Raw genomic sequence first — 14201 nt, 5'->3', positions numbered from 1 at the left:
TAGTGTCGTCTTAACAATAAAAGCACTTCATAAGCACCTGCCTTTAAGTAGGCTTTCCAGAACTTCCATGGGATTTGTGTCTCCTCTAAACACTTCTGTTTTTAACATCATGCTTTGGAGTGTGATTATTCAGAAGCAGCACTTAAGGACAAAGTGGACAAGAGACTGGGGTTGTTCTTTTTCTTCACATCTCTTGACCTTTTTGGACCTGGGTTTTGATTTTCAAAGGAAAATGGGGATGTCTGCATGTGTGGAGAAGGAATGGGAAGTTTTAGATAGACTGTCGTCTGCATGGAAGTATTTTGCTAAGCTGCCCAAAATGGAAGATGGTCCCAAAGAAAACTGAGAAGGGATCAGAACTAACATAAATGAACTCATGCCATGCTGTAGCTGAAAGGTGTGGTGTGAACACTGGGTATTAAAGGAGATGTAGTATTTGTTTACATGTTTGTGAGACCATTTCCTTTTACGTGGTAACCACGCATTTGTGTTGGAAACATGCTGAGAATAAAGTACCTTTTCTTTTGTTTTCTTGAAGATTGCAAAAGTGGATTGCAAAGAAGTCCTGGACATCATCTGCAATCTGGAATCTGAAGGACAAGAAAACACTGCTTTTGTTCTGTGTACAACATACCTTACTCATCAGCTTCAAACAGCAAATGTGTATTGCTCTTGGTAAGTACTAAGTACTACTGCTACTTCTAACTGTTCCTCTCTGGCCTCAATGCAAGAGAATTGAGCTGATACATTAGAAAGCTATGTAGAGAAAGTGGATCTGTCTTTAACTTTAGAAGTACATCAAACTGAAGTAATTCGTAGGTAACTTGTGACAAAATAAATAGGGACTCATCTTGCTACAGTAATTGAGCAGTTGGACAAAAATAATGCTTAAAAAGGAAGCTGTTGGCATTGACAGTAATGCTTCAACAGTGTAGTAGCTCTGTAAGTAGCGCTGTCTGGGTTGATATTAAACCCCTAAACTTTGTGGTTCCACAAAGTATCTTGTCATTCAGTTCTTCCCTCTTAAATACTTAGACCCATGAGAGTTTTTTGCCTCTTTTTCACGTTGTCAGCAGCGATAGAAGTAGTAGGAATGTACTAGTAGGTAGTAGCAGAAGCAGGCCCCCCCCGGCCCCAGCATTTATTGTTAAGATCTCTTTGCGATAACCATGGCTGGATTTTTGCTTGCAGGATGAAATCTGAACTAAAACTAGATAGAATTTGAATAAAACTTTTAGGTCCTGTAACTGTATAACCTACAGTTTCTTCTGACTAGTGAGTCGGCAGCGATCAATTAGAGCTGTAGATATGCCTACATGAGGCATCCAGTTTGGACCATGGTGGGGCCTGCCTGAGGTTGACTTTATGCAAACCGTGGTGCAGCTGTAACATGAGTAGGTATTTCCACAGCTTTAAACTTGGCTAGCCTAAGTGACAAGCAGTGAAGGCTTAAAGATGTAAATGTTGGCAGAGTCTAGTGACACAAGTATGTTCCTACTTATAGAAGATGTTAGCAGGTTTTTGTTGCTTGTGCTGAAGTCATGTTGTTCTGTCTACACTGTTGTTAGTGGTCTGAGCTAGTGGGTAGCCTTAGGGAGTCAGGCAATTCAGTCCATAAAAGAATGTGATCCTTAGCATTAACACAAGTGGCATTAAGTATGAACTGTAATCAAGCACGACTTCAGAAGACTTCTCTCCATATGATCTGCTGGTGTAGGTTTGATTTTACTTTGAAGTCTAAGATACCTTTGTGAGGGTGCTTAGGAGCTGGCACAGGGTGCTCAGAGAAGCTATGGCTGCCCCATCCCTGGCAATGCTCAAGGCCAGGTCGAATGGAGCTTGGAGCAGCCTGCTCTAGTGGAAGGTGTCCCTGTCCGTGCACAGAGTTGGAACTAGAAGAGCTTTAAGGTCCTTTCAACCCAAACCAGTCTATCATTCTCTGATTAAATAACAGGATATATGTGATGTTTTGATCTGATGCTTGTTTAGGAGTAATGTATACTAAAAAGTTCTGTGCAGCATCTCTCAGAGACTGGGACCTGATTGAAGTGTGTGCTGTCTTTTACTAACACATTGTTGTGGTCAGCTCTGCACTGAAGAGTGCAGACTGGCCAAATTGTATCTATCCACAGTGTTTTTATGTTCTGCTTTCAACTCTTTGCAGGGAACTGACACTTTTCTGGAGCAAACTGCAGAGAAGAATAGATCCCTCTTTAGATTCCTTTTTGGAAAGATGTCGTCAGTTTGGCATCATTGCCAAGACTCTACAGCATTTATTCTTCTTGATAAGAGTCATCCAATCTGAAGTAAGCAAGCTGCAGTCCAGTCTTTGGACATGCCCAGAACTGTTTACTTGAATTTACTGTTTTGATAATTCTTCTGAACTGATCTGAAATACAGCTTATTTCATTATTCACACTTTCTGATTAAGTGCTTCCTAAGTTACTAACAAAAACCTCTGAACAATGCCTGCCCTTGTAGGTTTGGGTCAGCCTGACACATCTGGACTTCTGCCTCCTGTTCTGATGTCCATCTTCAGGAAGCTGCAGAAAGGTTCAAGAGATGCTTGACAGCAGTTTTTATAAACTTGTAATCTCTGTTTGAAGAGTAATGGAAAGACTTTAATTGGTGCATCTACACAGGAGGAGGGTGCAGCGTGCTCTTCATAGTAGAGCAGAAGGGATGGCTATGGTTAATATGGTATTTGCTCCATAGGAGGTTTCTGTCTTCCCTTGATTGCTGCTCTGAGTCTTGGAATTGGCTAGACTAAAGCTTTCTGTGTCTGGTCACTGTGAGAGCATAGATTTTTGGAGAGCTGTCCTGGGTTCAGCAGTAGCAGTCATTTTTCTCCTCCTTAGTAGCTGGTGCAGTGCTGTGGTTTTGACTTTCAGCCGGGAACAGCGCTGATAACACCGATATTTTTAGTTGCTGCTCAGTAATGTTTACTCTGACCAAGAACTTTGTGAGCCTCATGCTCTGCCAGGGAGGAAGGGAAGCCGGGAGGAAGCGGAGACAGGACACCTGACCCAAACTAGCCAAAGAGGTATTCCATACCACAGCACGGCATGCCCAGTACATAAACTGGGGGCAGTTACCCAGAAGAGCTAGATCACTGCTTGGTTGGGCTGGGTATTGGTCGGCAGGTGGTGAGCGGTTGTATTCTCTTTTGTTATTTCCCTTATCATTATTATCATCGGTGGTAGCAGCAGTGATTTGTGTTATACCTTAGTTACTGGGCTGCTCTTATCTCAACCTATGCGAGTTACATTCTTTCCATTCTCCTCCCCATCCCTCTGGGAGTGGGGGGAGGAAGAAGTGGGGGAATGAACAAGTGGCTGCGTGGTTCTGAGTTACCGGCTGGGCTTAAACCACGACAAGGGCACATGAAAATGAATCAGGCACACTTTAATGTAAGCTCACTGATGACAGGATTTTAACTGTTTAGTAACAGTATTACACAGATCATGAACAGTATTACACAGTAATAGTAACATGTAATTACACATTACACAGTAATAGTAACAAGTAATAGTAACAGTATTACACAGATCATGAAACTTAAATTAGATACAGGAATTTCCCTTAGGAACGTCACCATTTCCAAAAGATTTCAGATATTTCTTCCTGAAAGCAGCATGGTTTTGTACATAGTAGAATTTGCCAGATGAACTCCAGTTTTATGAATGTGTCAATTAATGTTACACTCCCAAATCTGCTGATCTTTTTTCATTCTTGCATGGACCTGAGTTAATTCAGAATTAAGGCATCTACTGGATTATGGACACAAGACAAGGCTTCTTTCTTCAGTTAAATTTCTCTCTAGCTTTAGGTTTGTTTGTCTGGGAGTCTCTTTCACTGAGCAGAGTTAATCCTGTGAAGCAAAGGAGTTACCAAGTGTGACTTGATAAGGGCTCGTATCAGAGTCCTGGTTTAGAGTCAGAGTAGAGCTCAGGAGGGTGACATGATTGTCCTTTTTACGGATTATAAAGTCCAGAACTCTAATTTGGCAAAGATGAATTCCAGTAGTGATTGCAGAGAGAAATATTTGAAACTAGTTTATCTAAGGTTGTCATATTTCTGTGGTTAAAACATGCATGAATGTGCACTTTTATGTATCAAACACAATGCACCATGAACTATGTACCAGTTCCTTCTCCTGAGGAAAAGGTTTTTTGTACTGCTGTCTAGCAAATAAGCACTGTGCTGAATTAAAGAAGGCATTGCTTGACTTCCAGTGCAGTGCACAGAGAGTATAGAAGCTTGCTAATTCTTTTAACTTCTTAGCTCCTTTGGATCTTTACCATCTGAGCTACAGTGGATGTGGTTGTGTCAGCCACTTGTCATCTCTCTACATTATTCATAAATATCTTAACTGTTACTTTACTAACAATGACTAAATAATTCATGCATTCAGGTTCTTTATGCTGAAAAGTATGGTTTTGGAACAAGGTAACTTTCAGTTTTGTGCATGTAGGATTTCGAATACACTTTTTAAAGCCAGCATGTGAGTAATATTTGTAGGTATCTTCCTGATAGTGTTGAGCAGCACCTCGGTGTTGTAGAGATTCCTCAGAAAATGTTTGGAAGTGAAATGCCAATTGTCTTCATCAGGAATCATTTCTGCTACTGTGCTGCTTATGCTGTTGAAGGTTATTTTGTTGCAGGATGTGAATTTACATTCATTTCCTTATTACACAGTATCAGATATTCTGAATTAATAACCTGTGTGGATGCTGTGGGAGCAGTGTGTATGGAGGACGTACTCCATTCTCTTTTGGACATCTGAGTTATGGGTCAGAGTCAGTCGAGGAGAGAGGAATTAGAAAGATGTTTTGGAACACCTAATGCCTAAACTAGTTTGTGTGGCTGCTCCACAGTGACTCTGGCACTTACCACTCAAGAGCCTGAATAGGATCTGACTGGGCTGTAGGCTCCTGGGTGTTCTCATTGCATGTTTTTTTCATAGACCAGTTCTAGAGGGAATGTGCTTATCCAAGAAAAGTAACATTTGTTTTGTGGCTGTTTATGTGTGTTTTTAACAGGCAGAAGAAGCAGGACTCGCAGTGTCAGTTCTGTTATGTGTGAGAGCCCTTCAGATCCGCTCAAATGGAAGCGATGAGATGAAGACATCAGTCTGTAAAACAATTGCATGCCTTTTACCAGAAGACCTTGAAGTCAGAAGAGCTTGTCAGCTCACAGAATTTCTACTTGAGCCAACTTTGAGTGGATTTAATGTGTTGGAAGAGCTCTACATGCAACCAGATCAAAAATTTGATGAAGAAAATGCACTGGTTCCAAACTCCCTCCGTTGTGAGCTGCTGTTAGCTTTAAAAGCATATTGGCCATTTGACCCTGAATTTTGGGACTGGAAGACTTTAAAGCGACATTGCCTTAAACTGTTAGGGAAAGCAGCTTCTGATTCCGAGGATGATGCAAGTTGTAATATGTCAGTCAATGAAACCGATATGTTAGAAACTTTCTTTAGTGACTATGAAGAGTCAAAGGAACATAAATACTATGATGGAAAAGACACAATGAACCACCCTAAAGAAAAAGTAAGAGTAAAAAAGCCAATTGGTTCTTCAGAAAGATACCAGAGATGGCTTCAATACAAATTTTTTTGCGTGCTTTGCAAAAGGGAGTGTATAGAGGCCAGAATCCTGCATCATTCAAAGATGCATATGGAAGATGGTGTTTATACGTGTCCGGTGTGCACAAAGAAGTTCAAGAGGAAGGAGCTTTTTGTCCCGCATGTAATGGAACATGTTAAAATGCCCCCCAGCAGAACACACAGACCTAAAAAGAAAATAATCCTGAAGAAAGAGAGATCCCCACAAAAGATAACAGCTTCCAGCAGCCCACCCCCAGCCTGTCAGGAGAAGTCGCATCAGCTGCCTGAGGGCTTTGACAACGACACACATGAGTACGTCACATTCAGCCAACTGGAGAATTGCCAGTTACAAGACAGAGACATCTACCCCTGTCCCGGAACGGATTGTTCCAGAGTATTTAAACAGTTCAAATACCTAAGTGTACATCTGAAAGCTGAACATCAAAACAATGATGAGAATGCAAAGCACTACTTGGATATGAAAAACAGGAGAGAAAAGTGTGCTTACTGTCGCCGACACTTCATGACATCCTTTCATTTGCGGGAGCATGAGCGGGTGCACTGTGGACCTCAACCCTACATGTGTGTGTCGATGGATTGTTATGCGAGATTTGGGTCAGTTAATGAGCTTCTCAATCACAAACAAACACACGATGACCTTCGTTATAAATGTGAGCTAAATGGCTGTAATATTGTTTTCAGTGACTTAGGGCAACTTTACCATCACGAGGCACAGCACTTCAGAGACGCATCGTACACCTGCAACTTCTTTGGTTGCAAAAAGTTTTATTATTCCAAATCTGAATTTCAGAATCACCTCGCCGTGCATAATATTGAAGTGTCAAATGGGGAAGTGAAGCAAGTAAAACTTGAAGAGTCAGTTTCAAAAGACAAATGCAGTTACCTTCCAGAGTCTCAGCTGCTCGAACAGTCTGAAAATTCCAGTCTGAATAATAACGTGGATCCTTCAGGCTCTCAAGAAATCCCACAAATCAAGGAAGAAGCGCTCTCTGACAGTGAAGATCTAGACAGTGAAAGTAATTGCAGTCTTCATAGTGGTGAGCACAGGTCAGATGCTGCAGTAAACCAAGGCCAGGTGTCTCCTCTGCTTATCGAAACGACCGCTCACCATCAGTCGGTTCCAGGTTTTCTCATGTCCCAGGAAGGAGTCTTCCATCCAGCAGATGTGAAACAACAGTGTTCCAATGTGGCAGTTTGCTTTGATGGAAAACGAATTTCCTGTGGTTTTGAAGGCTGCTGTTCCACGCACAGAAATACCAGAAGTATGCAAAAACACCTTCGTAGGGTCCATCCATATAACTTTAAAGGGAAAAGAAATATGGAGATGAAAACTAAAGACTTTCTCAACCTGTTGAGAGAGGCTCAGGATGGTAAATCCCCTGCAGACATTAACACACAGTTAGGTCATAGTTCAGATACAAATGTTGACTCTCCAGAGAGTGTTTATTGTAGTGTAGATGCTAAAGGAAGCAATGGCCTGAAGGAAGAAACTTGTCCTTCTTCCCCAGAAACATCTTTTTATGACAGTTCTAAAGACTCCAATATTGAAGATAACATGTTGGAGTTAATGTTAGGCTTGAAGCATCTAAGCTTAAAAAACTCTAATATTCAGAATTCTTCAAGACACAAGCCTTTTTTGGGTTCTTTACAGTCCTATTCATCTAGGGATGGCAAGTGCCCTGAGTCAGTAGATGAAACTACCTCAAAATTTCAGCTTCAGGAGCAACAAGATAATTTACCCAGCCAGTACCTTACTCAGCTGGCAGCTAAACCATTTTTCTGTGAATGTCAAGGGTGTACATGCGAGTTTGTGACCAGAGAAGCTCTCTTAATGCATTATGTTAGAAAGCATAACTATTCAAAGGAAATGGTTCTTCAGTTAAATATGTTCCAGCATCGGTACTCGCCATTCAAGTGTCATATTTGCCAAAGATCATTTACAAGAAAAACCCACCTTAGGATTCACTATAAAAACAAACATCAAATTGGCTCTGAGAGGGCGGCTCACAAGGTATGTTCCAATGAGAATTTTGATCATGTAGGGTTATGTACAGATGACATCCATAAAGCCAGCACTGTTCCAGCCCCTGTCCGTGCACCCAGTGTGGAATTCAGTGAACGTTCAAACCCCTCTGAGCAGCAGTGTCGCACGAAAAAGGAAGACTGTAGTTCCGAGACAGATCTGGAATCCAATGAAGAGACCGACAACAATGTAACAAGGAAAACCTCTAACATAGCTTCTCTGGACAGTCACAGGGAAGAACTGGAAGCAAGACAGGGAAGAGGAAGCAAAAGAACAGTTGCTAAAGGAAACTTATGTTATATATTGCATAAATACCACAAACCATTTCATTGTATACATAAAAGTTGCAACTCGGCCTTTACTAACCAGAAAGGTTTGATTCGCCATTATAGAACTGTTCACCAGTATAATAAGGAGCAGCTCTGCTTAGAAAGAGACAAAGCAAGAAAAAAAAGGGAACTTGTCAAATGTAAAAAAATATTTGCATGCAAACACAAAGACTGTGGTAAGCGTTTTCTGTGTTCTAAAGCTCTCGCTAAGCATTGTAGTGATTTCCACAATGAACACTTCGAGGATCAAAAACTGATTTCTGAAGCTGAATCTGCAAGGTTTGCTTGTAACCAGCCCCACTGCCCTGCTGCGTTTTGTACCTTTAATAAGCTCAAACGGCACCTAATAGATGAACATGCCAGTGAAGAAAAATTAAACAAGGATTTTGAAATCCATTGTGACCTTAATGGCTGCGATCGGATTTTCACCAATTACAGCCACTACTCTCAACACGTGTATTTCCGACACAGTGAATACTACGACAGCCTCTTCAGAAATCAGAAAGAGGAGGAAGAAGAGCAAGATAAAGCTAAAAATGAGCAAAGTTATTTGAAAGACGGTTTTGATGTAAGCAAGCAAAACGGGAAGCCGTTAAAAGCTAAAAGAACTAGCAAAAGTAGGGAAAAGCATTTGATGAACTTCAAAACAAAGGAGGAAGCCCTACAGATGTGCAAAGAGAAATCCAACCAGACCCAGTACCCTTGCATGGTTCAGGGATGTTTGTCTGTTGTCAAATTGGAAAGCAGCATAGTGAGGCACTACAAGCGCACGCATCAGATGACCAATATGTATATAGAGCAACGGCTTCAGAGGCTGGTTGTCTGTGTTAAGTGTGGCGTCATGACTGAGAAGCAGCCCTGCTCCGACACGGCTTCAAGCTCGGATAAAAAAGGTGTAGATGTTCCTCCAGAGGATAAATCAGCTAACCCTGAGCCTGTTCAGGAAAGCGACAAACCTCTCGTTCCAAATACTGACTGTGAACCTCAAGATGTAAGCAATGAAGACCAAAAAAGACTTCCATCGAGTAATGTGAGTTTTGATGCCAGTGCCTTTACGTATTCGGGCACTTTAAAATGTAACCACAGTTCAGAGAACACCTCTTTTGAAGAGCAAAACATCAGGGAGACAGTTACATGTAAAACTGAAGAGCTTTCTGAAAAGAGTGAAAAAGAGACTAGCTCTTACTTGCCTGGTTTACAATTAGAGTTGCCAAGAAAGAAAGACCCAGAAGGAAGTCAACATAGTGCAGTTAGTCAGACTACAAAAAGAAATGTACTTTGTGCTACAAAGGACAAATTTCATAAGCCTCCAGTGTCCAAACCATTTGATTTAAAGACATTTAAACCAATGGGATTTGAGTCTTCATTTCTGAAATTCATTCAGGAAAGTGAGGGAAAAGATGACGATGATGATGACGATTTGGTGGAGGAGGTAGAATGGGACTCTACTGAGCAGTTGCCAGTAGATAAGACCTTGAAAAAAGAGGGAGACAATCAAGGGGAGACACCAGTAAACAACTTTGTAGATGACAAAAGTGTAATCATAGCCCCAAATACCCATGAGCAGCTAACAGAAATCCAGCCCCTCTTGTCAGAGTCATCATCTGCCCCTTCTTTAGAAAATCTGAGGGCTATCTTGGACAAGGCACTAACGGACTGTGGAGACCTTGCCTTAAAACAGCTGCATTACTTAAGACCAGTAGTTGTTCTTGAAAGATCCAAGTTTTCCACACCCCTCATAGACTTATTTCCAACAAAAAAGGCAGATGAGCTTTGTGTAGGAAGTACGTAAGTAGTTTTGCTTAGAGCAGATTGCCTCCACTACTGCTATACGGGGAGAACTTCAAATTAGAACAGTAATTGTTACAGTACACACTGTTTAGGTTAGTTTAGACTGTTTAATTCCATGAATGTATAATATCTGTCAAAAGTTTTGGCCAACTTAATTTAGCTCCCCATTTTTTTCAATGAACTATGCTGATTTTGGTGCTATTTAACACATCAGAATACTGGGGGCTTCCTCTTGAAGAGTAAATGTGCATGATTGTATATGGAACAAGTACTAGGGTACCAGGGTTTGGGGGGCGATGGAGTTATTACTTGACTTGAATGTGCACCCTAGGGTGCTTTGTGTAACATATTGTACACTACAGCATCTTATATTTTTTGAGTTATGAGTTTCAATAAATTACAGTTTTTCACCCATTTGTTTACTGTACAGTAAATCTTTAATGTCGTTTACTTGTAATTGAATTTGGGACCATTCTGAGTGCATTGGATAATGTTGCTTAAGTTTTATGCATTTGTAGATAATTTATCAGACTGAAACAGTATAGATAAAGAAAAGTAAAGTATTATTTTATCACATTCTCTGTGCTTTTTTCAGACTTGAATTATAATGAGTACAGGTAGGAAGCACTTGTCACTTACAGATGGGAAAATCCTAGTTACCTCTGAAGGGAGAAGATGCTTCTGAGACTGTGTGGCACAAAAGGGTTTGAAGAGCATTGCCAGAGAGTCGTGTCACATGAAAGTATCAGTGCACATTTTGGGTTCCCTGGTTAGCTCTTTTGATAACAAATAAACCAGCTGGAAGATTCACCAGAGGAGTCATCTGATATTTTATCATGTTTCTTGTTTTTCTGTGTGTCATTTCTTGTCGTACTTCCGGATGCACCATGAGGCCCAGGGTCTGTTTCCCCTACTGATATTTTCCAGTCTCCCATTAGTGAGGATGCTAATGACCAAACAGCAGTCACAGCAAGCCTTGCAAATGTTCATCTTCTCCAGTGTAACTGACAGTGCGTCTCTCTGCCTGTTCTGACATGAACATAGGAGTGGGCTCCCTTACAATGGATTGTCAAAAGCTACACTTCAAAATGCAGGTTTGGAGGTACCACGTGTCCTTGGAGAGTGAGTAACAAAATAAAATACACCGTGGTGCAGGCTTGCTACTCCCTTTGGAGCATAACTTCCTACTTCCTTCTGTCAAACTCCAGTCTGTGGATCTAGCATTTTAAAACCAAGTTTGTTTCTGGTATACTCTTCATACAAACTCCTGCAAATTTGCCACCAAAGACTTTGCCACAACATAATACAAAATCACCTTTATACAATCCTGCTGTGCTTAAGCTGAGCATTAAAATTCTTCAGTGTTCAGCCTTCCTATTAAAGTAACTAATCCTGCCACTTGTATAAACAAATTTGCATATGAAGCATGAATTTTATGACAGTTGTATTTTGTAATCCCACAGAGTGGTCACTTGTGAAACTTTCAGTTCCTCAAAGGTAACTTGCTCTTACTTAGTAAGAGTTGCTCATGTCTGTAAACTACCACCACTACACAGGGCAAGCTTTGGCAGGTTACATCTCTGAAGTATTCTCTAGACCCTGGTGAGTTGGCTGCTATCTTAAATTGCTGTGGGCAGGGTAAAGAGACAGCCATCATTTCTGTCTTGTCGGGTATGGAGACACTTCCTGCTCTGTTCAGTCAAGAGTTGTATTTAGTGAGTGGGTTTTCCTCAGTGGTCAGACACAAGCATCTTGAAAGCGTTTTCCTCTGGTTATGTGGCATTCTGGGCACAACTGGGTTTTTTTAATAGAGAGCTCTCGAGTTGTTTTCATATTTCTTGTGAAAGATACCAGTCGCAGTCATAGAATGGTTTGGGTTGAAAGGGACCTTCAGAGCTCCTCTAGTCCAACCCCCTTGCAAGCAGCAGGAACATCTACTTCCTACTTACAGAAATTACATCTTGCATGTTTCAGATACGGATGATTTGTTTCAACTTTGGACTCCGTCATCACCAGCATGCACTACCCTCTGAGGCAGGTGATGGTAGATGCTCCACCATTCAAATGACACAGTTTGAGTCCACATGTTGATTTCTTCTTAGGCTCATTTATCTGATCTTTCTAATTGCCTAGCACTGGTGGGTATCAGGAAGGGGGGCCTCAGAAGGCTGTGTCCCCGGTACTGCTGCCGCAAGCTCTGTGGATTTCAGCAGCATCTATTGCTGTCTTCACTTAACGTTACAGTACCAAACATGAAATGTTTTGACTCCCAATACTTGATTTCCATAAGGGCTCTATATCTTTCCAGTTCCTAAGATACTTCATTTTTATCTGGTTCATGTCTTCAGAATGATCTGAGTTGGGGAAAAACCATGACAAGAAAGACTTAAAGTATTTTAACACTGATGAGTTCTTTAGTCCTTACAACAAAACCATGTAAATGTGTGAGCACAGGAAGGGGGAAAGGGGGAGAAGGGGGCTGCTGCTCTGCTGTTGATGGCAGTGCTGATACAAATCAGCTTTGAATGCTCACAGAGGTGCCTGAGGCACTGAATGTTATCACCACGAGGATTCTCCGCTTCTCCTCTGTTCCCGGCTGTAATCTGCTTTCATTTGTGTCTGGCAAATAAAACAGCTCTGGCGCTTTTTAACTCCTTGAAACATTAGGAAACTAACCCAGCAACAGCAGCATACAGTTGAGTTCCTCTCCACCATTACAGTGCAAACAAATAGGGCTGCAACTCAAAGATGCAAGTTACTGATGCTATTGGGGCTACAACTAATGTGAGAGATATGTATCCTGTTTGGATGCCTTCACATCTCTGCTTAGGCCTTGCTCAGGCTCAGTATCATGACTTCTCTCATTACCCCAGTTTCCCAAACTCCGTATGTCAGTCCCTAAGCAGGATTCTCTGCTACAGTCTGGTCTCTGTACTCCAGTTTTCTTCCTGAGGTTTTTTTCCATCTTGTCCTCCTTTACAACAGTAACCTCAGGCTTCGTCTCCTTACCCACAAGTGCAGGTCCTGCCCTTGCTTACTCAGTGGCAAAAATTAACAACTCAGGCTCGAATCACAGCCCTCCTCATTGTTCTGTGCTCAGCACTATCAGCTATGTTTCTCCTTCCTAGCAGCTGGTGCAGTGCCATGTTTTCAGCTTTAGTCTGAGAACAGTGCTGATAACAGAGTGATGGTTTAGCTGTTGCTGAGTAATGCTTACACTGATCAAGGAATTTTCAGTCTCTGCCAGTGAGGAGGGGCATGAGAAGCCGGGAGGGATCAGAGACAGGGTGTGAGTGACCAGCTGGGCTCAAACCCCCACTGATGTGAACGTGCCCGGCTGTGCTCACCAGTGGTCCCTTATGCTCCAGTTTCTTCCACAATAAGCTACCATCATCCCTCACATGAGAAAATGACCGCTGTGTACTGAGCTGTCTCAGCTCATCCCTCTGGGTGCTCTCAGCTGCTGCTGGTCTCCGTGGCAATCCCCAGTGGCTTGACCAGGAGGGGCCAGTTACTTTGGATTCTTCCCTGGTTTAAAAAAGGAAAGGACCCACATCCTGGGCATTCCCGTGCAGCAGTGTCTGCCTGGGAAGTCCCAGAGCAAGCAGCCAAACAAATGACTCTGTGGAACATGTGCTCGGCCAGCATGGTTTATCTTAAACAGGACTTAACAGAATTTCCTCTAGAGGAGTCACTGCAAGACTTACCCATAGGTATCCCTTCTGGGGAGGGCGAGGAGAAACCCATCCACCTGTGCCTGCAGTTGGGTGTGGAACTCTCCTCCCCCACTTAGGTGCTAACCCCAGGTACCTTTATGCCTTGGTAACTGTACTTGCACAAGGTGCTGTGGCTTGGAGCGTGGTCAAACCTCCCCTTCCTTGGGGCCACAGTTGTTGGTAACCATTTCTTGTGTGATCTGCAGCACGAGTCCTCGCACCGGGGCCATGCTGACAGCGCAACGGCAGCACCACACAGCTTCTGCGCCGCTCCATGCTCCTCCCCAGCTCCACCACAGCACAAACCACCAGGCCTCGGCCTGGTGTCCGTGCCTGCTGCGGTCACCCTGGGCCCTGTCGCTCACCTTGAGCTTCGGCATTTCCTCCGCTGTTTTTATGCTTCCAACATTCCCACTGTGAGAGGTTCTTACGGAGCTTTGGGTGGCAAAGCGAGGGTGGATTGCCATGGTGGTGGCACCGCTGCAGAGCGAGGCCCAGCACCAGCTTTCTGCCCTGGCACCTCGGCTGCGGGAGCAGGGATAAAGCATCCTTTATCCTGCACGGACAGCTTCGAGCCTCCAAGAAGCGAAGTCCTCATTTCCAGGGCTGGGCTGTCCTTGATTCTGTTTTACTTCAGCATGAACTAAAGCCTCCAGAGAAATTCCACCGCCTCACCACACCGCAGTGAGCCACCTAACACACGGTTGTGC

At 42.7% G+C, this 14201-nt stretch overlaps 1 protein-coding gene and 1 long non-coding RNA gene across 3 annotated transcripts in view; one reads left to right on the top strand and one right to left on the bottom strand.

Moving 5' to 3' along the window:
* RLF (RLF zinc finger) overlaps positions 1-10585 on the top strand; it is a 31194-nt gene extending 20609 nt beyond the window's left edge. The window contains exons 6-9 of one of the 2 annotated variants that reach the window (XM_065697633.1): positions 539-675; positions 2165-2306; positions 5043-9014; positions 10371-10585. In XM_065697633.1, the coding sequence (XP_065553705.1) occupies positions 539-675; positions 2165-2306; positions 5043-9014; positions 10371-10376 (4257 nt within the window). In that variant the 3' untranslated portion in view covers positions 10377-10585. Of the gene's footprint in view, positions 1-538; positions 676-2164; positions 2307-5042; positions 10342-10370 lie in introns of those variants that run through there. The other variant, XM_065697632.1, reaches the window with a different exon arrangement.
* On the bottom strand, positions 3391-13415 carry LOC136023372 (uncharacterized). The gene is made up of 2 exons (XR_010616562.1): positions 7587-13415; positions 3391-6931 (listed from the first exon to the last, which is right to left on the bottom strand). It is a non-coding gene; the product is annotated as an uncharacterized LOC136023372 (long non-coding RNA).
* Positions 13416-14201: the final 786 nt, after the last annotated feature.

This window comes from Lathamus discolor, chromosome 18 (genome assembly GCF_037157495.1).
Source record: "Lathamus discolor isolate bLatDis1 chromosome 18, bLatDis1.hap1, whole genome shotgun sequence".
In the NCBI taxonomy this organism is placed as follows: Eukaryota; Metazoa; Chordata; class Aves; order Psittaciformes; family Psittacidae; genus Lathamus; species Lathamus discolor.
The sequence above is the reverse complement of the archived record's forward strand: the minus strand, read 5'-3'. Positions and strand labels throughout refer to the sequence as shown.